Below are 24,952 nucleotides of genomic sequence, written 5' to 3'. Positions count from 1 at the left end.
GGTATACATATATGAAGTGTAATGTAATCGTGAATTTTTTGCTCTAATTCTCGAAGCACAGCTGTAGAAAATTGAATTTCAGATTCATTCCACTCGTAATATTACATATTTCATGCATTTTTGAGAATTTTTTTCCAGACTAACAATGAGGTAACTGGTATTTGCTGAATGGAAAGAGCATGCGAAAATACATCATCATCACCCAAAAGTTCGAGGGCTAAAATGGATTTTTCAATTTTTGGCGAATACGTATTTGAAAATCAAAGGGTAAAAAATGCGAAAAATCCAAATTTTACCAAAATGGTCAAAAAGCTGAAACTTGATAATGTGCCTACCTAGGTACCTTACTTTTGACTACTAAATATTTGTAGATTAGAAACGGTTTTGAACAATCAGCCATTCTGAATTCTGGAGCCTCCAGCAGATTTTTCAAAGTTGAAATCACAGAATTTACCCATTGAGAAATCTAAATTTTAGTTGGGTAGGGGTAGGTGCTTTACACCTAAACATAACTTTAACATCTGAGTTCATCGAAGGTGGTTTTAAGCCATTCTGGGCCCTCCAGACATATCCTGGACATATTTTTCAACATGAGCATTTATTTTAGGAAAGAACAAATCTCATCTTCCCGGAGTAAGGTTACATCTCAAAACAAATTGATTTTGACATTTTTGCATTTTTGGGGTTTGCATGACCCAGTGCAACAAAAACAACACTTTGACATCTTCCCTAATAGTTTTGAATTTGGTCTCTTATTCCACCTTACGAGATGAGTTGAGGAGCTCATTGCAAAAGTAGCCCTTGTCACATGAACTTTTAGACACGTTTTACTCGATTGCACCTATTGCCAACTGCGGAGATCATGTTGTAATGATGAAATGACCGTCAAGTTAGTCTACCCTGAGTAGCCCTGAGAGGAATTGCTTTATAGAGTTTACATTCATGATACTGGGTACGCTCAAGGGAGAGCTTTGGAGATTGCATAGGTTCATGTGACAAGGGCTACTTTTGCAATGAGCTCCTCAGTTACAATATTTGAAAAATATTTTTGCTCAAAATAACATGAAAAAGGACATTTGAAAATACCTCAGAACTTCAGTAAATACATATTAAAAATATAATAGGATACTTATCTATGTTTTCACTTTAAAAATGTTTGTATAATACAGATATCATTCTGTTAGCAGAAAAATTCATTGAAAATTATTTTACATTTTATTTCAATCGCAAAAATATTTTTACACAAAATATATACCTATTTCTTTAACTTTACTCGAATGCAACAAATTCACGTTATCGATAAATAATGACTTGAATAATTCATGATAAGAAATAATAATATCTAGGTATCTAATAATAAATCACACTTGAAAGAAATATCAGGTAAAAACAAACAGGTAGGAAATAAAAATACAAACAACAATGGTAACATCAAGAAAAATACGTATTTACAACAAAATGAAAAGTAAACTCAATTCCGCTTATTTATTTGAGAGAGTAGAAGAAATCATAGGAAATGGTGGAGTATACCAGAAAGTAATAATACTGATACAAGTGAAAATTGAGATATTGATGAAGCCGCACCTGTACTTTGTGGTGATGAAGTTTCTTTTTTCAGAATTCCTTGTAATACTAAAGCAGATTTTGGCCTCATATAAAATCCAGCGTCATTGGTATTGATCTGATCACTATGGGTAATTCGGATGATTAAATTAGTAGATATTAAACAATTTTCAGTAGAAGTTTGTGTGATACAATAGCTTACGTATAGGTACTGATTTTTTTTTTCAATCTAGGTTTACCTACCCAATGTTGTACTCGGAATTTTTACTAGCAATGTACACGTTCAATTTTCCAGGTAGGTCTGGCATACAAGTATTCAAGTTTACATGTTCTCCTTCGTTATTCAAGTTCAGTATAATGATGCACATTTCTTCTTCAGGTATACTTCTGCAAAATGTTGATTCAATCAAAAACTCAAAAAATGATGAAATTGGTATTTTTAGAATGGCTCAGTGCAGAAAACTGCTTGAGTCATAATATTTTGTACTTCTCATTTTATTACCTTTTGAAGGCAAAAACTCTCTCGGATACAACATAGGTGTTAATATCTCCATGCTGAAATACAGTATTCGATCTCAGTTTGACTAATTTTTTGTAAATGTTGTAATGACTTTTGGGATCCTTTTTCTGGGCTTCGAGATTCAAAGTGTAATAATTTGGATTTACTGGCAGCCACGTGTTTCCGCTTATAGTTGAGAAACCTTGATAAATATTTCAAAAATTGGGTATTAATTGATCATGCGATGCTACACTTTTTAGGTTGGGTTTTTAAATGCAAATTGTTTGAGTTACCAGCATGAGGAGAAGAACTCCATTGGAAAGGTGTTCGTTCCGGATCTCTGGAAGGTGATTCTATATCTGAAGATTGGTCTTGCCTTACTTTGGTATCCTCCATTCCAATTTCTTCGCCTTGATATGTAATTGCAGTACCGGGTAGTAATTGAACTAGCATATTTATTCCATCAACGGCGCTAGGTTCGAATCGAGTTGATACTCTTGAGTTATCGTGGTTTCCAATCTAAGAAATAGTTCAGTGATTTTTTGTTCATAAAGATTGAGAATGAATATGAATACATACAGATGTAGTAAGCTTGTGGATGATACTTACTACCCAGTTGGGCCATCTACCCTTAGGCATATTGTCTAGCCATAAATGAATTGTATCGTTGAAAGCTTTCGCATTAGATGAGTCATTTAGTTCTGTTAGTAGGTAGAAGTTGAATGGAATTTGAGCTATTGGGCTTTCTTGAGTACCATAAGATTCGATTGTATGTTTGATATCAGTGTATGCTTCAGTTAGCAGCAATCTAAAAAAAAAATTTGAATGAACTGCATAAGATCATTCATTTTTTATGATCGAGTGCTTCTTGAATGCATATTTTATGGAGAGGTTAGTCAGAATGTTTACAAATTGATAAATAATCAAACCACAATGTTTCTCTCAAAAAGTCCAAACAAGAATAAGAAATTTTGAAAAGTAGCCCTATTATTTATCTAATCACTTCAAAAAGATTGTACTTTGGCAAGAAAATCCGAAAAATTGAGTAAAGCCTAAGAATTAAAAGCTTTAAAAATCATTGAAAATTATCAAAATTTTTGTAAATGTTGCATTAAAAAGTACCTATTAAAAACAGTGCCTTTTTATGCACTGATTTAGATATATTTACCTTGTTGGACCTCCTTTTTGAGTGTACGAATCCAGCACTTCTCTGAATTGACGCAAAATTTTCAGGGATTCTGGTTGATCTTTAGTGTAGATATGGCTTAATGCGTCGTAATCTTTTTTGCCAATTAATCGCACAGCAGATGTTTTATTGTAGGGAGGCTCATCTAGAAACTTGTCATCTTCGACTAGATATGGAACGGAGTCTGTACGAATACCATGAACTCCTTTGTCTAACCAGAATTTCAATACATTCTGCGAACATATATTGTAATGACATAATTTATGTTACTACGAGAGGTACTAGGTAGGTACTGCAATGTACTGGGAAAGCACATTCAAAGAAAATTATTTTTCGCATGTTTGGTTACAAACCTTCATCTCTTCCACCAGCTCTTTGCTACGATAGTTCAGATCTGGCTGTGCTTCGCCAAATTGGTGTAAATAGAACTGTTTTCTTTCTTCATTGTATTTCCAAGCTGATCCGCCAAATAAGCTTACCTGCAAATAATGAAAAGGTACTAAATTTTATAAAATTTTTGAATGGATATTCTACCCATAAAATTGACTGTAAGATGTAAAATAAGCTTCTCTTTCAAGCTTGGAGATCAGAAATTCCCCATTTTAAAATCATTTTTGTTTTCATTGAAGTACCCCTTAAAAAGCATGGAGTTGTCAAAATTCGATTTTGTTCTCTTCAGTTTCAATATATTATTATTCACGTTACAATTCCACAGTGATGAATGATTTGTGGTTTACGAATGGTGCTAGGCTGTGTGATAGGAACTTTGCATCGCATAAGCGAGGGTAATTATTGGTTTGAAATTATTATAACGCGTTTGCGAAAGTAAATTACATATTTACGCGATAACACGTGATAAATTACTGCCTCATGGCAATGAAAAGTAAATGACAATTCAACTAACGTGTATGTGTCACGTCGCATCACGTCGCATCGTATGTACTTGTATTTCTGCTTCTGCCTATCTCCTACACATGTGGATCTAACTGTTATGAGGAAAAATGTTTTCTATTTTTTGATCTGGTATGATCTGCACACCAAGTACATTATACACATACCCAGTTATTAGGAGGTGCTGGAGCAGTTTCATTGAGCCAGCCTTTCGGATCCCTCCAAACGTAGTAGTTTGTGTACGGATTGACTTTTTTGACGGATTTTTTGAACCATTCGTGCTGGTCACTCGAGTGATTCGGTACAAAATCTAGGATCAGCTTGATTCCTGCATCAGACAATAACAGAGCAACGTATGGAATATAACAAGGTCTTCAGGTTTCTGATGGCATTTTTGCAATAAGTGTAAAACTTTCAATTTTTTTTCTCGAAAATGAAAACAAAACACCAGTCCAATTTTTTGATATGTTATTCTACATGAAAAGGACTAATGTCCGGTTTGCGTCATTCGTCATTGTTTGATGACCTCTACACATGATCTGATTTTGAAAAAAATCGAAGACCCCCTCGTGCAAAAATCCAGGTGTGAATTTGGATGAAAAAATTCATCGCATAAATCACAAACGATAATAAGGGCTCAATTTGACTAAACGTATACATGTGTGTAAAAGAAGAATACGACAGCAGGGTACTCATTGGTACTCGTACCTCTACCTATACATTTAGCGGCAAATTTACTTATTATATAATGAAGGTTGCTCGCCGTCACACATAGATGAGCCCGTATGAACTTGTGTGTTGGGCGCCATCGACGGTGGACAGCGATGACAAGCGACGCCGATACAAATCTATAATTATCACACATTTTTAACCAGTTCACGTGCTCGAAAGTTGAACGTAATTAAAATTACAACCTTGAACTAGATTTGTGCAAATTTCCTAAAAGTACATTACATAGTATTGGCTTCGCGTAGACGGTATTCCTGATTTCACGATGACTCACCCAACGAATCCAATTTCTTCTGTAACGAGACGAAGTCCTCCATGGTACCGAAGATCGGATCGATTGCGGTAAAATCGGATATATCGTATCCCATATCGATCATTGGGGATTTGTTAATTGGCGAGAGCCATACAGCACCGATTCCTGTATCTTTGAAGTAGCTGGCTTGCTCTTCGATCCCTGTAATGATTGATGGAAAAATATTTTTCATTACATTTTTGTTGAACTATTATGAAGAAATAAATTATATTTGTTTTGAGGAGCCCTGCTTCTCGATGTTGATATACCTACATGTTTATATTTTCACAGTTTGATGAAATTATTTTACGAAATATTTTGTGCAATGCCATAATGCCCAAAAAATATCGAAAAAGCAAATTTCAGAATTTTTCCCTCTCATTCTATGAATTTTTTTCATAGAACTCTATTTTTTAAGTCTTTTTTTTCAAAATTCAAGTAATTTTCGAAATGTTTAATTCTGTTTTTCGCTTGTCTAGTTTTTTTTTATTGAGTTCAGTTCATTTTCCCACAATTTTCCCAAAACTCTTTCTTCGATTTTCGACGACATTTCATGGAGTTTCTATACATTTCTGCATCTTTTTTAGTCATTTTTTCACCACTTTTCCATTTTGAAGCAGAAGCGTTTTTTAATTTGCAAAGAATTTGTAAAACATATTGCGCCTTTAGATGGTCCTCCGAAATTTTTTTTACGATTCTTCTTCCTCCTAACCTCAGAGTTATGGTTTTTAATGGGGATTGTTTTTTTTTTTAACAGAAAATATTGAGACAATTTTGACTCATTGTCAGAAGTAAAACTTAATAACGTTTTTGGAAAAATTTTAGGTACGTATTCTTGTTTTTTTGATTTTTTGATTTTTTGATTTTTTATTGTGCAGGAAAACCAACAATTGTTTCAAAAACCGAAAATTTTTTTATTTATTCATTTTTTGAAGAGATGTACACATTTTTTTCATCACTTTTTTTTCATTTTTTCAACTTTGAAGGGCTATTGATACCACTTTTGGACTTACGAGAAAATGAAAAAAATAAGGAATTATTTCCTTAGGTATGAAATTGGACAACTTGGAAAAGAGGGACATGAAAAAACTATACTTTCACGAAAGAACCATCTCTAAATTCGTTTGATTTTTTTCCTCAATCAAAATTATTTTCTTTATCTGTAGGCAGATAGTTCAAATTATATTATATACCTAGGTATTTTTATGCTTTGCCTCGTCACGATAGTTCTTGATTTGATCTCGAACTGGCTTATATATTTTTTTACATTGTTTACGTTTTGGATCGTCAGTTTGTCACAATCAGCGTCAAAATTCTTGAAAATGAATGTTTGGAAAATTTTTAAAAATTCAGATTTGTGCCAAAAATGGCGAAAAATTAATATTTAACCAAGTTGACCTAAAAAAAGCTGACATTTGGTTTGTTTTCTACTTTCGAACTGCCAAGTGGATAGGAGCTGATGGTTTCGAACCATTTTAGAGCCTTCAACGGATTTTGATTTTTTTTCATTGTTTTTTAAAAAATCACTGGAGAAAATGGATTTGAACCAGGGCAAATGAATTTTGAAAATCGGTGTCTGAATCGATCGAAAGTATCTCGAAGGTGGTAAATCTGAGCTTATAGGCGCTGAATTTAATTTTAATCCTGTTTACAGTGCTTTAACGAAAACTGAAGAATAAAAAAAATCTGCTGGAGGCTCCAGAATGGTTCGAAATTATCAAAAATCGCTTCGAATTGTCAAAAATAGGGTAATAGAAATTCAATTTCAGCTTTTTATGTCAATTTGGTAAAATTCGTCGATAATCAAAAAACGAATTTCAACACTTCGAAATGAATTTTGGATGATGATGTATTTTGGGGTCCTCTATCGACTTTTTTTTAGTCAGGTTCAACGGTTCAAGAAGTGTGTATTAAAGTCAAAATTTTGTACATTAAAGTAAGAAATTTCAAGCTTATTAGTGAACAAGTCACATTTTTGTACTTGGAATTGGTCACCAAGTTTCCAAGTAGGCATAGGTAGAGGTACCTATGATACAAAGCACGAGTATGAGTTCGAGTAGGTATTTGTAATGTACTGATAGTTTCCGCTTATTATTCATTCTTCCACATTATGTATGTGTAATTATGAAGTACAAATAATAAAGTTACTCATGATACTTGAACGTAATTTTTGCTTACCTACATATAAGTACCAAAAATCTTGTCTCAGTTTGTATTTGTACTGAATCACCTAGTGAACGGTGGATTGTAAATATTTGCACTAGAAACGCTATTTCCGTCGGTACCTATAACATTTTTAGGGGGGTGTTCCTACCTTAAACGTCCAGCTGAACGTTATTTGACGTGTGATGGTGACGAATTGATTGTTTCTCCGTAACTCCCTTGACCGTAACATTGTTTCGACCTTCCCCTTTGAAAGTTTCCACGATTGAATTTAAACTCGGATTTAATTTCACGGTATCTCAAATTTTCATTTCAATTGTCAATTTAAATTTCAAGATACATAATTAATACAAAGTGCGAATAATTGAAGGATTTTCAGCGAACGTGCTGCTCATTTTTTATTTTTTCAACGTTTAACCTAATGCTCGAATATTTTAAAATTCGGTGTTCAATGTTGTTTATCAATAATTATATGAATTGAATTATTATTTTGAAATTTATTGTTTCGGATCATAAAAGCTTAATTTCATTTGTATTTGCACCCAGATATTTTAAAATTTACTATCCTTGATCCGAATGGACCAAATTTCCTTTTGTAATGAGTTCCTGTTCCTATCTATTCTATATCTTTATTGTATTTTTAAAACTGTCTCACCTCTTTTGACCAAATATTTTAAAATACATATGAATCAGTGAGAACAGAAAGGGACCAAGTCACATTCTGGGAAATTTTTTTTATGGATAGGGGGGTTTCAAAGTACGGCGGATCGACTGGTGATGTCAGATTTTTGCAAAACTGCCGGGAAAGTGGTATTTGGGTGCAGAAAAAAGTCGGATCCGCATTTATGACTTTTTTGTAAAATTTTTTGAATTCCTTGAAAAATAACTAACATTTTTGAGAAGACCATTTTTTTAAATTTAATTTTATCTCTGTACTGAAAAAATACGAAAAAATTAACAACTTTGGCAAAAACTCTTATACCTCAAGGAGTTGTTGGTCAATTTAAACAAGATAGCAGTCTAAGTGATGTACTTAGATGTAGAATCAAGCCCCATTCGTGCCCGAGCAATATCAAGAGAAATTTTGGCGATTGGGTGCAGAAAGGGTCTAAGTCCCCTTTGTTTAGGCAGCAACAGCGCCGACGTATATGAATATTTTTTTTTCTAAACAGTGCTAAAAGTTGTGTCTTGGGGTCCTCTTTCAATGACCTTAAGCATGTTTACCAAAAATTTTTGATTTTCAAATAAATCAGTTTTTTGTTATTCCTGAAAAGTGCGAAAATGGACTTAGCCCCTTTCTGTTCTCACCGATTCATGTATAGGTATATGGTAAATGGTTGTTGGGGTTAATGTGATTATTTCTCACTTTACCTCCTTATCTTTTGTATTTTTTTGTATTTTTCTTTTCAGTTTATAAAGTGATATTTATATTTAGTTTTTATTCTCCCTTAGTTAGTTATAATCGATCTCTCTTGTAATTGGCTTCTGGCTGTTGGAGAGACCTAAATTGTATAAATAAATAAAAATAAATAAATAATTTTTTGGTAAATTACCGGTGGTTTTTTGTAAATTACCGGTAGTTTTTGGTAGATTACCAGAAGTTTTTGGTAAATTACCGTTAATTTTGGGTAACTTTTTTTTTAAAATTACTTGATAATTTTGTAAAATTACTTGGTAATTTTGTAAAATTACTAGTAATTCTTGGTACAATCAGTCTGTTAGGGAAAAGTCGGTTGATCTTGCGCGCCGCGCAAGATTTTTTTATGTTGGAAGAGTTTGTTTGAAGTTTGTTGTGACCAAAAGTTCTGCCATTTTGAAAAATGTTTCAAAAAAAGTGAATCAATTTGTTCGTAGAAAATTTTTATTTTAAGAAAAGTCGGTCTTCTCAGTTCTCACGCTAAATGCATGAGTGTTTTTCATGAATTTTATCGTTTCATTTCATTACGTATATTCGTTTTTATAAAATTTGAACTCATATGCATAGCATTTGCAATGCATTCACATAATACTACATATTACAATTACATATGCGCTCTTTTGCCGAACTCTGACGTCATCACGCTCATAGGTCTTTACACCACACAAGGCATGATGTTCCGGGGAACTGACGGGGAGGTAAACCACTTTACGCAGCAATGAAACGCAAACTAGTTATCAGTGCTCAACCTTGCTTGTTCGTGTGGACCCTATGTTTCAAGTAAACTCTTGAATCGTACATATGAATTGGTATCTGTCCTCTGTAGTTGTTAATGTACCTAAACACCTATACTAAGTAAGTCTAAGTATACATAAATTGCTATGTTATGATGTTCAGATTTCAGATACCCGTATATGTGATACCTAAATCTACCTACTAGTTATATGTTTTTTCCAACTAAGTATTTATTTATTGTGATTCATTGTTTTTCTTCGTAGGTACGTGTTCGTTTTCGCTTTTAAATTAGTCGACAGTGATTATCTGCAGATCGTGAAAACTTTTATTTTCGTTTGGTAGAAGCTGTGCTGTTGAATGAGTAGACTGACGCCAGTTATGTGCTGAATAAGTAAGCATCTTGAAATCATTCTACGTAAGTTCTCTTTTATCTTGTGTACTTGGTTGTATTTGGTTCATTCAACGAGGTCGCAGAAGAGGGAAAAGCACATGTAGACTCGTTGGTTTTTTTCCGGGATCGACTTCAAGTTGAGAAAGGTTATTTTCAGAGTCGATTGTGTGCTGATTAGAGAGCTTTTGCGAATGCCAGACACGAAGATTCATCGCATAATGGATGTATGTATGTACTTAAACTTATGTAGTATGTACTCGAAATTCGTATGACTCGAGTGTGACTATTCGTAGGCGTAGTCATCATTTGCTAAAATAATTCTGAAGAATTCCCGTCGAGAGGATGTGAAATAGCAGAAAGCGTATCCGTATAGGTATTTCATCGTTCAATGTGACCCATCATCCTTTGTCAGCCAGAGATTGCGGCTATCTTACTAGGGATTTCTTCTGATCCTTAAAAGAGAATTAACATTGTGTAGGGAGTCCGAAAAAATAATTCTCTTGAAGAGGAAATCGTACTTGGTGCAATTGTGACAGAGAAATGAAACTTGAAAAACCGAGGGAGATTTTTTTTGGAAATGAGCAGGCATTTGGTCATTTTATTTTTAATCACTCGGAAAAAATGCGTTTGTAGGGTTTTAAAGGAGATTGAGGTTAGTTTTAAAAGTTTTCAAGACTCCAAGTCGAGCTTTTTCTGTAGATAAACTTGATCTTCAAAAGGTTGCCAAATTTCAGAGCTATTTACAAATAGAAACTTGAAAAAAATTCAGGTAGGTAACATACATTTTTATGATGCTTCAGATATTAACTCTTTTTTTTTTAAATTTATTTGACCCCCTTCAACGTCCCTCACTGGCCCCCTAAACTAATTGAGAACAGTTTCAAAAATATTTGCCAAAAATTTCCTCTTTTTTTCGAACACTCTGATCTTAAAAGCTTCTAAAAAATCGAGAAAACATTTTTAATGAGAAATTTTATATTTACGTATAACTGAAAAAGTTTGAAAAAGTAGCGAAAACATTACAAGAAAAGCTCGATCAAGACTTGTTTACAAAAAACAGAACTTTTTGAGAAATTGACAAAAAAAAGACACCTGGTCGAAATTTTTGTCCAAATGATTTCAGTTGCACTATACAGATATTGTGGTACGTCGGACTTCGGACCAGAGGAAAACTAATGAACTTGCAACAATCTAGTTACTTATAGTAATTATGCATCTGGCTAAAATTACTGATTTTGTTCAGGTTTCGGTTACAGTTTTCGGTTTTTTGCGGTTACGGTTAGCACCCCTGGTTTTATAATCTTGATGTGTTTTCATCGCTTTCTCATTTCTGGATATTTTTGATCGAGTTTTTCAAAATTTACTAAAAATGTTTAAAATTTTATTCAGGTAATTTTGTAACCATGATATTTTTTGGTGAGGAAGTAGGTACCGGGTAGATATTTCTTCCGTAATCCCTCTTTCTGGTCTTGAGATTTTGTGGGACATCCTGCAATGAATAATTAATGAATTTCCTAAACAGCCTCGCTACTTGGTATGATAAAAATGGTGACAGCTTATGAATTTTTTGAAAAATCTAATGAAACTGTGTTCGCAAAATCACTAATCCAATCCTTTCAATTCTAGGTTCAAATGTAAGTTCAACAACACCAAGAATTAGAAATGACCGAAGTCACGTCATCGTCACAAGTGTACGATATTTTCCATCCCACTCCAGTATCGCTGCAACAACTATCTGCAATCGCCGTGAGCCTGGAAATATGGCGACGTAGACTGAATGAATACCGCACAGGTAGAAAATTGCAAAAATTATATGACTCATGGCTATGGATTGTGCCAAATACCTGTAGTCCAGTAGAATTAGCAGAAAAAACAGGGCCTATATGGAAAGACTTCCGGGCAAGCTGAATTTTGGAATATAGGGGTATTTTGATGTGCTGAACACGAATCCGGCGCGTCCGGTCCTCTCCAGGCTGTGCGTTTTCCCCCACTGTGGATCCAAGCCCCCCAAAACACGTTTTTGGCTTCTATCTTCGCAAATAAAGGACGTAGCGCGTAAATGAGGGCAAAATAGTAATCTACGTTGAATTTCCTATCAGGAAACATTTGATTTGTTGCGCCAACCCCCAGGGGGGGTGAGCCTAATGTCACTCAAAAGGAACAACTTTTGAATTTGAGTCATAATGAAATGAGCATGAAAAATGTGTCGCAATGTACCATAAACAGAGATGAAGTGCGTAGAAATCAATACTGACCCCCTTTCAAGTTCCCTTGCGGACTCAGAGACTTGCCCCCTCCCCCGCCCCCTCCTCCTCATAAAAGTTACTCTATCACTAGGAGTCAAAACTAAGCTCAATTGAATAAATGACAGCGAAAATGTGAAATTAAAATAAGTTATCACATTGTCGTCGTCGTTTCCTTATAAGCGGTAGGCCTATTGGCCTGTCTGCTGCGGTGTGGAACCTGTTGAGGATCACATTGCTGACCAAAAATGTTGGCGCCATTTTTACCAATTCTCCCCTTTTGTGGATCACTGACCCCAAATATCGTTTTTGGCGTCTATCTCCTTTACTATCGCTTTAATCGAAAAAATACCTCAGTACAATTATTTCGTATGTAAAATTTTCTTTCATATGAGCTATATAACATGTCCCCAACCCCCCGCGGGGGGGGTGGACCCTCGAAATTTTAAGTTTGGGAATTTTTGGTCGCAATTATTCAAAAAACGTAGAATTTATGCTACGAAATGTACGAGTGAATGCATTTTTTTAAATTTTTAAACAACACAAGATAAATTTATCACATAATCACAAGTATTACCTATCAAAATGAAATTATTGGATATAAAAATGGTAATTATTGTTTAAAAAAAAGACAATTAAAAAAAAAAAACTTGATGTTACTGTAATAGACGTCATCATCGGTATAGCAGTAACTTTTCCTGAAAAATCAGAAGCTTATAGCATATTCATTTGATGGATTATTTTGCAGGAGATATAATACATAAATTGAGCCATTTTTTTTTCTCGAAATCAATCTCGCGGATACCGTAATGTTTTTGGTACCATATGGAAAAAATTTTTATCCCCTTTCCAGTGGTATCTATAGTTATTTTCAAGATCCGCATATGTGATCCCATTTATAAACAAAGGAAAATTTGGGACAGTTTGCCCCCCCCCCCAAACGATTCTCAGGATAGTATAAAAGTTATGGCAAGTTATACGTAGATCAAATTGCACATAAAATGGCTTTCTATCCGAATTTTCGGCTCGTAAAATTATAATTTTCTCAAAGATGCGGATCTTGAAAATAATTGATACCTCTAGAAAGATGATTAAACTTCCTTCCATGGTATCTAATAGAATATTTTTTTGAAAATATGTATCACAACTTTTTCACGATATTTTTAACTATGTACTTTTTTTCAACCAAACTTTCAGAAAGTTCTCCAAATCTCCGCAGTTTCATTCTCACTGTTAGAACACTCCTTTCTTCACAAAATACTCCTATTCACTCGAAAATGATCCGCAACAGTTTTAAAAAGCAATGTACACCTTGTACAAGTACATAAAACAGATGATAATGATCATAACCTGGATTCAAAAACATTTTACGCATTTCTGTCATGGTTGTGCTTGTGCTCGAATTCTCAAATTTAAAATTTCGAGGGTCCACCCCCCCCCGGGGGGTTGGGGACATGTTATATAGCTCATATGAAAGAAAATTTTACATACGAAATAATTGTACTGAGGTATTTTTTCGATTAAAGCGATAGTAAAGGAGATAGACGCCAAAAACGATATTTGGGGTCAGTGATCCACAAAAGGGGAGAATTGGTAAAAATGGCGCCAACATTTTTGGTCAGCAATGTGATAACTTATTTTAATTTCACATTTTCGCTGTCATTTATTCAATTGAGCTTAGTTTTGACTCCTAGTGATAGAGTAACTTTTATGAGGAGGAGGGGCGGGGGAGGGGGCAAGTCTCCGAGTCCGCAAGGGAACTTGAAAGGGGGTCAGTATTGATTTCTACGCACTTCATCTCTGTTTATGGTACATTGCGACACATTTTTCATGCTCATTTCATTATGACTCAAATTCAAAAGTTGTTCCTTTTGAGTGACATTAGGCTCACCCCCCTGGGGGTTGGCGCAACAAATCAAATGTTTCCTGATAGGAAATTCAACGTAGATTACTATTTTGCCCTCATTTACGCGCTACGTCCTTTATTTGCGAAGATAGAAGCCAAAAACGTGTTTTGGGGGGCTTGGATCCACAATGGGGGAAAACGCACAGCCTGGAGAGGACCGGACGCGCCGGATTCGTGTTCAGCACATCGAAATACCCCTATAAACCAAAATTCAGCTTGCCCGGCAGTCTTTCCCTATTCGATGGCTAATTCTACTGGACTACTGGTTAAAAAATATGCTTCCTGATTTACCGTCCACGATTTACAAGGCGATAGAAAAAGTTGTCTCAAGATTTGAACAATCTATAAAAATTTGGCAAACTGACCATTATGATAGAGGATTTTGTCATCAGTACGGTCATGAGAGCGATGTTTTAAAAGACTTCGATGATTTTGTGTGCGATTGTGACGGCTCTATTCATTACCTCAGGACAGCCGAACGTATGATGCGTTGCACGAGGTTCACTCCAAGGATGAAGTTGACAATTGCTTGTTTGTATTTCTTGGAAGACGATATCAGACGAATTTGGCCTTCTGTGTCAGCAAACATGAACGTGGATTTGATAGATTTCTACAAATGCCCACAACTGTATTATTGGATATGCCGTCTCACGAATAAATTAGACAAAATACCAACTGGGGACAATGAAACTATCGATGAAAAAATGTTTGAGAAGAGCATGCCCTACAACGGACCTTCGATCGAGTATTTTTGGAATCGTATACCTCTGGAAACACGAGCGCGAAGAGCGGTCGGTTATGAATTCATTAGGTTCGTACTGTCAAAAATGGATGACGAAGAGCTCGATAAAATCGTGAATAATAGTAATGGAGTCAATAGAGATGGCTTGTATTGCTCATTTCTGCAACTTCATTGCGACGAATGGATTTTCATGGGAACTTGGTTTCACATTAGGAACATTATAAAGGAAAGTAATTTTATAAATCTTATCAAATATATGTTTGAGATTGAGGATGGCTATGCTGAAGAGGATGAGCTCTTTTCATCGGACATGTGGCAGTATTTGTGTTGTCAGATATGGAAGCATACGCCGCTGAATTTGAAACGATCGGTGATCAGAGTTATGTCATCTGACAGCAGGTGGTTCGGTTCTATCGATATTGAACATCTTCATTTCGTTGGCGGAGATGCTTTCAATAAGATAAACGTCGGGTTGCTATGGACTATTCTGCAAGATGCATCGTCGGAAGAAAGAAACTTATTCTGGCGTAATTGCTGGAGTTTTTTAATTGAAGTAGTTCGAATCAAAGATTTGCAACAAGTAATAGAATTTTGCTTGGAGAACGCAGATGAAATTGAGCAATTCAAGCAGGAAGTCCTAGTTAAAAGCGAACGTGTCTTTCAGTTCTGTGTGGAATTATTGGAAGATTCTTGTCTCAAAGAATTGAATGCATTAGTGAGTTTCTGTTGTGCCGAATTACGAACATCGAGAAATCTTAAACAACGAATACTGCAGTCGGTTTTCCTCGACGGAGATTGCGAATTTAGATCTTACATTATCGAGGTGCCCAATATTGGGCACCTCGATGAATTTGTCAATGATGCTTTCGACAACGTTGATGTATCCACCGATTTTAAAAATCTGCTGATATCGTCATCTTCAGTAATGAAACGTTTATCCTGTTTGATTTGGGACCAGCGAGTTTCTTTTGAAAAACTCGTCGAATTTGTTGATACCTTTGCTTCAACGGAAGAAGCTCTGAAGCAGTGCAAGGTGAGTTTGATTGATTCGTTGAAAGAGGATGTGAATACAAGATACAAAGGTTATACATTTGAATTGGATACGATCTTACTATGGTGCTTCGGAAATATTGAAGGAGTAGAAAAATTCAAAGTGAGCTGCGCTATGTAGTGGAGCCACATGGCCATATAAATCAAAGTCAGATCGAATTTGTCATTTTTTTTCTACCTAAATCCAAATTATGTTACGAGTTTTTTTACGCACTTATTTCTTTTTTAAATCAGCTTTTACTTTAATGATGTTTTGAAATTTTTTCTGAATAATTTCTTACTGCCGGTTTTATACTTTCCAATGTTTTATAGGGAATCAATTTCGGTGAATTTTCAAAATTTTTGTTGCTATTTTTACGATCCGTTTCACAATAAGTTAGTAGGTATTTATGTTTCACGTATTTCTGTAAGGTCAAGTTTTTTGTCATTTGTTTTCTATTTATTCTTCATTTATAATCGTGAGTTCTCTGGTTACTCAGTTGGCTATATTTTAACAATGTTGCGAACTGATTTTTCACAAGTTTCAAGTACGATATTGTCTCATATTCTTGAGTAATTATTATTTTGCAGTTATTCTCGATAAGTTTAGCTTATTTGTCAAGTTTGAATTGTCATCAACTTGAACTTTTCTTTGCTTTATTTTCTAATTCTCCTATTGAAATTAAAAAGTTTTACTGATAGCCTAAATTTGATTGATTTTTTTCTGAATATCTACTTAGGGTTGTCAGATATCTTAAATGTTATGATTATAAAGAAATTGATTAAATTACATAATTTTCGAAATATATTTCCATGATATCGTCAACGATTTTACGTTTATTATAATAAATTATCTCTCTGAATAACGTTTGAAATTTTGAAATGAAACATTTGAAAATGAGTTGTTCTTTTTTGCTAGGTATCGTGTGATATGATGCCTGACTGAGTGAGTATTAGATGCTTCTCTTACGATATCAATGATTATCAGATGTCCAACCTGTGCATTCTATTGCAAATTGAGACAAAAACGAGTTCTAATTGAATGATAAACCCAAAGTCAACCTCCCCAGGCTTCGAACAGACGAACATTACACTCCGAGAGAAAAAAATATGCCCACAATAAATTTTTTTCAAGTCTTCGGCTACTTCTTTTATTTTCGCAATTATCACCAAAAAAATTGACACCTCTGCGTTTCGAAATGCTCGTATTTCCAAATTTCCTAAAGATCTCAACCCTCCAAGTCTCGTTTAACTAAAAATTAAAATACTAGAAAAAAAAATAGCTTTTAAGACAAAAATTGCAAAAAAGGTGTCATTTTTTTGCCAGTGGGTTGGTATGTAAGTAACGTAATTTGCAATAAATCCCGCTTTTTGCTAAAATACAGTTTGAATTTTTCTTTTTGCCAAAAATTCTCACTCGTCAGGAAAATTGCTGAAAAATCACACCTTTTTCTTTTCCAAACATTGCCCAACAGTCTTGCTTTATTGCCAGAAATTTCCAATATGTAAGGTACAGTCTCGTCGTTTTTCCGAAAATTTTAAAAGGACCCCGGTTTTTCGACAAAAATTGCAAAAAAAAACAAAGTCTTGCCTTTCTCCCCAAAAATCCCAAGTCTCGATTTTTTTCCAGAAATGCCGAGAAGTATCCTGCTTTTGCCCATACGTAATTGCCAGTATGTGCTGCTCCTTGCTAATTAAAATTGCCGGGTGTCTTCTTTTTAAAAATTTTAGGCGTAGAAATAATGTTTTTTTCAAAAATTGAAGAAAACTTTTCGTGTTTCGTAAAAATTTCCAGGAAGTAAGATTTTAATATTTTTCAAAGATCGCCCAAAAGTAGTACTTTTTTGGCAATCATTGCCAACAAATATTGGTTTTGCTAAAATTATCAAAATGTCAATTTTTTTCTTGAATGAACAAAAATTCTTCGCTTTCTAGCAAAATTGCGAAGTCTTACTTTTTAGCCATCATTTTTTTACAAAAATTTGGTTAAAAAGTCATCCGCAGTTGGTACTTGGGCGAAGCCCAATGGGGGGGGACCAAGTCCCCTCCCCCCCAACACAGACGAAGCACAGGAGCGAAGCAAGGGTGCGAGTAGTTCAAGCGAAGACCAGAACTCGAAAAAAAGACATCCGCAGCTGCGCAGGAGGTAATTGGGTGAAGCCCAAGCGGGTGCAGGTGCAGGGGGGACTCCCCAGAGACAGACGAAGCACGTGAGCGAAGCGAGGGTGCGAGTAGTTCAAGATCCCTCAATGTTTCTGGCACAAAAATTTGGCTCTTATGTATAGTGGCAGACTGCTACGACTTTTTTTTACTGCACTATAAGGAAGTAGAAAGCTTAACTCTTAGTTCATTGGGTGTAAGTTTTTAACTCAAAATTTCGAGTAACTAAACCCAGATGGATCTAGTTTCAAATATTCATCGTCTTGATATGTTTTTTCAAATTGCTTCATCGGATTTGTTTGCATTTCGAATGAATTTACGCTTCGTTATGGCACATTTAATGCGTTGGTATTTTAAATTAAACTTTAAAGTTGGGATGTAAGTACAATCTATGGTGGCAGTATCACGAAGACGTTTTGTATGTATGGGTATGAGTATCTACATAGATGTGACGAAGTCTCTAAAAAACACTTGTTCAAACTTTCATTCGGCTGGCTTAGTAATCAACCATAAGCTCGGCATTGAAGTATCATTGATGTGTATAAAATATATAGATACCTATATATATTTTTTTTTTCAAAAAATTACTCGTCATGTCAGAGCAGGTGTTTGCTGTATATTTGGGCCATGTTGCCGAAAAACCGCCAGCAAACGTTTCTGCATGGAAAAAATTTTCAATTAAAATCGATTAATTCGAAATTTATTTTAGTACCTATTCGAAAATTGAATGAAAGAAAGGAGAAGAAGAAGAAAGCTTAATTTGCGGTTACGAAAACCACTGACTGAAATATCTCCGAGGAAACAATTTTAAAAGAAAAACATTTTACGTGTGCGAACGTTTAGACGACAATTTGTGCGTTAATAAAGGGCGGAATTTCGCTTACCTATACCTGTGTAATTTTTATTTACATGAACATGCGAAAAATGAGATGGATGTTTCTGAAAAATGAAACTCATTACGTGCAAATAATGTATAATTGAACCGAAAAATTGCATAATTGACGTGGAAAAATCTTCTACACGTTTATTAGGAAGAAAAATTCCGTCCTTTAGTTACCTGGACATATACCTGTACTTACCTGCTTTGTAATTGGGGTACACTTTGCTTTTTTTCTAGACGCGTCTACCTTAATTAACTCGTTATAGTTAATTGTTTTAAAATAATTTTGCATTCGAGTTTACGTAATTTTCTATAAGCTAGTCGGAAATGACGATTAAAAAATCTTCGACATAATTTGTACGCCAAAAAGTGGCAAAATACGAATTTATTACGAGTATTATAAGAGATATAATAATGATGGTGACTGACGAGAGAATTTATAAATATTTACGAGGAATTGAATTATTCTTAATGGGTGCTAAAATTGCTTCGAATTTGTGAGATTTTTCTGCATCGAAAGTACGATCAGTGAGATTATGTGTGATGACGAAATAAATGAGTCATTTTGTGTGATAAAAAATATGCGATGTATAGGTACCTAAATCAATTGTGTTGCCTATATCTACACTACATATTACAGGGTGCCCAAAAATATCGAGTACCCCTAAGAAAGTTTTTCATTAAAAATATAGGTTGGCAACGTGAAATAGATGCATAAATGATCGGTGGAATGTTATCTTTCCAGACCATCAACCAATCATGTGCTATCATTATTACTCGTATCATTCACTGTGACCAACCAAAGTATTGTAGTAGAAAACTTTTTTAGGGGTACTCGATATTTCTGGGCACCCTGTATGTATTAGAGTAGGTACATAATTCACAAAAGTGATGTTTATTGGATGCATAATTATTAGTTAAGTAGGTAGGTATCGGTTTTTTTGTCAAGGTTTTTAAATGTTTGTTTAAAAAATTGTTCAAAATCTTCCTTCTTGAGTAATTTTTTTAAAATTTACTCTGCTTATAACCAATTTTTCAATTTTACCGACTTTGCCGTGAAACGGAAAAGTAAGGTATTGTATTTGTCATGATGGTTGAGGATTTGGGTGGGGGTGGGTTTTCTTGACGTTTTGGAGTGCGCTGATCACGATAAGACATATGGCGCAAAACGAGATAAGTTTATATCAGGGGTGGCCAAAAGTCGCGCCCATACTTGAAAAAAAAAATTTAGTACCGTAGCGTGACCGTGCATACGTAACGAAACGCAAATGTGCTTGGTAATCGAACACGATGTTCTACACGAGATGATAACACAACTACCTGGTTGCAAACACCAACCTACACCAACCAGTCCGAATAGAACCGAATCGAGCCGATGTAGGACGAAGTTATGCGCACTCGCGCTCGTTGCCAATGCTACGTTCCGCGTACGTGTTCCGAAGGCATTCTAACTTTTAGGGGGGCGCGACTTTTGGCCACCTCTGTATATAGATTTATTTATATATTTACTAGGGAATGGTTAGAAATGTTGGTTGCCGTTTGGACCGAGCGGTTGCCTACATGTAGCATATGAAGGGGCTACCTACACGGTATATTCACTTTTTCTGAAACGAGCCTTGTTTTAAAAATTCAGGGTTGCCAATGTTAAAAATTTAAATTTTTTTCAATTTCGAAAATTTCAAATTTTTTCAAAACTTATTAGCGATTTGGATAGAGGACATCAAGACGATCAAAAAATGTTATTCATACTTTTTGCCTAACTCTAGAACTGAAGGGGCTTCGTAAATTTGAAAAAATGTACTGTCGTTCATTTAATTTCTTATGGTAAAATAATTTTTTTCAAATTTACGAAGCCCCTTCAGTTCTAGAGTTAGGCAAAAAGTATGAATAACATTTTTTGATCGTCTTCATGTCCTCTATCCAAATCGCTAATGAGTTTTAAAAAAATTTGAAATTTTCGAAATTGAAAAAAATTTAAATTTTGACATTGGCAACCCTGAATTTTCAAAACAAGGCTCGTTTCAGAAAAAGTGAATATACCGTGTAGGTAGCCCCTTCATATGCTACATGTAGGCAACCGCTCGGTCCAAACGGCAACCAACACTTCTGACCATTCCCTAGTTAGATATGCAAATGGTACCTCTACGTCACCTTTTATATACTCACGCGTTCTCTTGGTCACCGAAATCGGTGACGGAGGCGTTTTGCCGGTGACGAAGACGTTTCCCTGTGTATAACAAGTCCAAACAGTTTGTTTTCCCCTGAAACGTAAAAGGGCAAAACTTTGTCCGGTGACGAAAAGGTCATGTATACACCTACTGTATACAGATTTTAAAAATTTTGTTCCATCAACACTAACATACCCTCGACGTCACCGCATATAAACAGTACCTTTTGGTCACCGCTTTTTAAATGCTTCCAGTTGTGTTATATTTTCGTATTCGTAGCCAGCGTAGTTGTAATCTATTAGGCAAGGCAGCAGGTGACAATTTGGTATAGTCAATATCTTTTTAAATACACAAGGTCACGAAAGAGATCAGTTTATAGTCGGAGGCAAATTGGTACCATTCTCGTAAATTTTTTTTGTATAAACTTAAAGCATGTAAATCAAGTGGGGAAAAGAGTATAAGCACTATTACAACTGTGCTGGTTACGAATATGAAGTAAATACACCTCCGGAGGCATTTAAAAGCCTGGTGACCAAAAGGTACTGTTTATGTACGGTGACGTCGAGGATACTTAGGTCCATATATTTATATATAGCCGCATACAGGTAAACTCATAACGTTTTGTATAAAATACAAACTCACATCCCACCTATAACTTCGTTGCTGTGCATGCGCTCGACGCGTCACCCCATAGGCCTGATAGTACTCGATGTTAGGCCGCGTTATATTCGTTAACTTGATTAGGTCACCTGTGGAAAGGTATTTCATTGCCAAAACATCAATTTTTCAGAAAAGCTTTTTTTTAAAAGTCTCATACGTCTCTGTTTTTCGCAAATGCTTTTTTAACAAAGCATCCTACAGAAAAATAACCAGCTCTAAGCAGAAAGGAAATTTAATTCTCTACGATTTCCTTCATTGCATTTTTTTCCTTGGATGCATACTTTTCCCATAAAATCAATGTTTAGATTGAAAAACACGAAAATTTGGACCTGTATAATCAACTTAAAATTAAAATTCAACAGTCAAAAATTTATTTTAGACGATTTTTGACCACGCCATGTGAAAGAGGACATCTTGAACCACCAAAATCACCAAAAAGAACGTAAAAAACGTAAAAAATGATTCTTGGCAATAAAAACCTTTTCCTCATATCCTCATACCTGTTAATTAGGCTATGTACTCATTTGAAAATTGAGTCAAAAGTGAAATTGTATAAACAGCAATCTCACGTCCCTGCTCAAACTTTGCCAGTAGACTCCCCACACCTTGTAGATTCATATGGCACCTCATCGAAAAGTCACGTCCTAAAAAGGTTACGAGTTTGTCAAAACGTTATGAGTTTGCTGGTTAATCTATAAAAAAGTTACGAGTTTACCCCCTAGAATATTTATATATCAATTTATGTATAAATTTGTGTCACGCTGAACTCAAAAGCTCCGAACTTTAAGTCGAACCTGATGATGGCAAAATATTGCTTTGATACTGAACTAGAGAAATTTTTAATTTGGTCGAAATCGGTTCAGCCGTTTACGAGATATGAACGTTTAAGTGTGTTTCAACGTTATGGATAAGCAGAAATTTGTGTAAACCCTTATATCTCGCAAACGGCTCACCCCCAACAAACAGATGGGGTGGTTAGGGTGTGTAGGTTGCAGATTGGTACGCCGAAGGTCGGGTGTTCGAATCCCGCGCGAGTCAAGAGGAGAAAATTTTTTGTTGATTTTTTTGTTAATTTTTTTGTTAATTTTATCCGTCCAAAATTTTTTTGCCATAAAAAATCAAAATTTTTCAAAAATTTCTAGTGTAATTTTTGTTTTAACAAAAAACATTAAGTTTTTGGTAAATAGCCAGTAAATTTTGATAATTTTTTTTTTTTTTTGTTAATTAATAGTAATTTTTAGTAAATAAAATGATTAGTTATTTTTGGTGAATTACTCGTAATTAAAGTTGGTCGAAAATTTTGGTAAATTGCTTGGGTAATTTTTGGTAAATTGGTAAAGTTTGGTAAATTGGTAAAAACCTTTGACAGTAAATTACTGGGGTAATTAAAATTCGGTAAAAAAATTGGTAAATTAGTGAGGAAATGTCTCGTAAATTACTGAGGCGAATGTTGGTAAATTGCTGGGGTAATTTTTGGTAAAATGGAAAATTGGTAAATTAATGGGTAATGTCTGGTAAATTACTGAGGTAAATGTTAGTAAATTGCTGGGGTAATTTTTGGTAAATTCGTAAATTTTGGTAAAGTGGTAAATTTTGGTAAATTGATAAATTTGGGTAAATTCGTAAATTTTGGTAAATTTGTAAATTTTGGTAAATCGGTAAATTTTGGTAAATTGGTAAATTTTAGTAAATTGGTAAATTTTGGTAAATTGGTAAATTTTAGTGAATTGGTAAATTTTAGTGAATTGGTAAATTTTGGTAAATTGGTAAATTTTGGTAAATTGGTAAATTTTGGTAAATGGTAAATTTTGGTAAATTGATAAATTTTGATAAATTCGTAAATTTTAGTAAATTGGTAAATTTTGGTAAATCAGTAAATTTTGGTAAATCGGTAAATATTGGTAAATTGGTAAATTTTGGTAAATTGGTAAATTTTGGTAAATTGGTAAATTTTGGTAAATTGGTAAATTTCAGTAAATAGCTAAATTTCAATTCTGGATAAAAATTAAGCCATTAAAAACCTCTAAATTTTGGTAAATCGGTAAATTTAGGTAAATTGGTAAATTTTGGTAAATAGGTAAATTTTGGTAAATAGATAAATTTTGGTAAATAGGTAAATTTTGGTAAATTGGTAAATTTTGGTAAATCGGTAAATTTTGGTAAATCGGTAAATTTTGGTAAATTGGTAAATTTCGGTAAATTGGTAAATAGGTAAATTTTGGTAAATAGGTAAATTTTGGTAAATAGGTAAATTTCAGTAAATAGGTAAATTTTGGTAAATACGTAAATTGGTAAATTTTGGTAAATTGGTAAATTTCGGTAATAATTTTGTTTTTTGTCAACAATTTTCCTGATATATTATTCCACTTGTAATATGACGGTTACGTCTTCATAAGTACGCTAATTTTTATTTGAAAATCAATTTCATAAAAGTGTAATATGATGGCTACTTATGATTGACTATTTTATTTTGTCGATGTTTTCGACTTTTCGTATTCATTAAATCGGTAAATTTGGGTACTTCCGCGCATTTTGATAAATTGGTAAATTTTTAAGTAATGTCTGGTAAATTACTGAGATAAATGTTGGTAAATTACTGGGGTATATTTAGAGCAAAGTCGGTTGATCTTGCGAACTGCGCAAGATGTTTTTTATTTTAAATTTTACTTAAAATTCGAGTAACATTGATTTCACAGAAATTTAAATACTTAGGTAGGGAAGTGATGTTGTAGAGAGGTACTCAAAGAACGTTTAGCCGGCTGATTGAGAAATATTCTGAAGAGCTTCAAAGATTGGAAATTGAAACTATCAAAACTAAGAAATAATAATGATAAAGTTCAGTAAAATGATTAAGTTTTTTTTTGTTGCTCAATGAAATGGATTAGGTATGTGGTGAAATTCTAAAACATGATGTAACATTTTCAAAACCATAAAAATTGAGAAAATTACCTTTTAAATCGCCAATACCATCTGTATTACTATCTTTGAACGATCTAGGATATATCTGATAAATCACACTCGTCTGCCACCAATCCAATTGCGGATTTTCGTTGTTTTCGGCGCCGATGAGCACCGAGAGTACAAATAAAATTGGTACCTTCCACAACATGTTCGAACGCCGACCACTTCTCAAAACGCGAAAGGAAATAAATTCAGTCGAATGTTATGGTTTGGAAAAATTGAAACAGATGTCACCTGTCTTCACGCATTGCATCGCCGGATTTCGTTCCCGAACGATTTTCGGTGTTCACCTTGAACCTCGGTAGCGTCATTCCAATTTAGTCGCATGTAAAGTGTG

At 34.4% G+C, this 24,952-nt stretch overlaps 1 protein-coding gene and 1 long non-coding RNA gene across 2 annotated transcripts; one reads left to right on the top strand and one right to left on the bottom strand.

Annotated features, from left to right (window-relative positions):
* Positions 1-1,206: 1,206 nt before the first annotated feature.
* Positions 1,207-24,787, bottom strand: LOC135833895 (maltase 2-like). The gene is made up of 10 exons (XM_065347711.1): positions 24,604-24,787; positions 5,143-5,322; positions 4,307-4,467; positions 3,602-3,727; positions 3,231-3,481; positions 2,672-2,870; positions 2,356-2,581; positions 2,066-2,264; positions 1,807-1,950; positions 1,207-1,688 (listed from the first exon to the last, which is right to left on the bottom strand). Exons 1-10 carry the CDS (start codon positions 24,761-24,763, stop codon positions 1,508-1,510), a joined length of 1,827 nt encoding a protein of 608 aa, XP_065203783.1. The 5' UTR covers positions 24,764-24,787; the 3' UTR covers positions 1,207-1,507.
* LOC135833897 (uncharacterized) lies at positions 9,438-11,800 on the top strand. Its single transcript, XR_010556582.1, has 3 exons — positions 9,438-9,595; positions 9,739-9,866; positions 11,493-11,800. It is a non-coding gene; the product is annotated as an uncharacterized LOC135833897 (long non-coding RNA).
* Positions 24,788-24,952: the final 165 nt, after the last annotated feature.

Source organism: Planococcus citri, chromosome 2, assembly GCF_950023065.1.
Source record: "Planococcus citri chromosome 2, ihPlaCitr1.1, whole genome shotgun sequence".
In the NCBI taxonomy this organism is placed as follows: domain Eukaryota; kingdom Metazoa; phylum Arthropoda; class Insecta; order Hemiptera; family Pseudococcidae; genus Planococcus; species Planococcus citri.
Note: the sequence above shows the minus strand (reverse complement) of the source record. Positions and strands in the feature narration are given on the sequence as shown.

What these genes read in the sequence shown, in the direction of transcription:
- LOC135833895 (XM_065347711.1), bottom strand. Translation starts at nt 24,763, where the DNA reads ATGTTGTGGAAGGTACCAATTTTATTTGTACTCTCGGTGCTCATCGGC. An exon ending in CAGCACCTCCTAATAACTGG is followed by an intron (nt 3,728 to 4,306) that starts GTATGTGTATAA and finishes CATTATTTGCAG; the next exon opens with GTAAGCTTATTTGGCGGATC. An exon ending in GTAGATGGCCCAACTGGGTA is followed by an intron (nt 2,582 to 2,671) that starts GTAAGTATCATC and finishes ACTATTTCTTAG; the next exon opens with ATTGGAAACCACGATAACTC.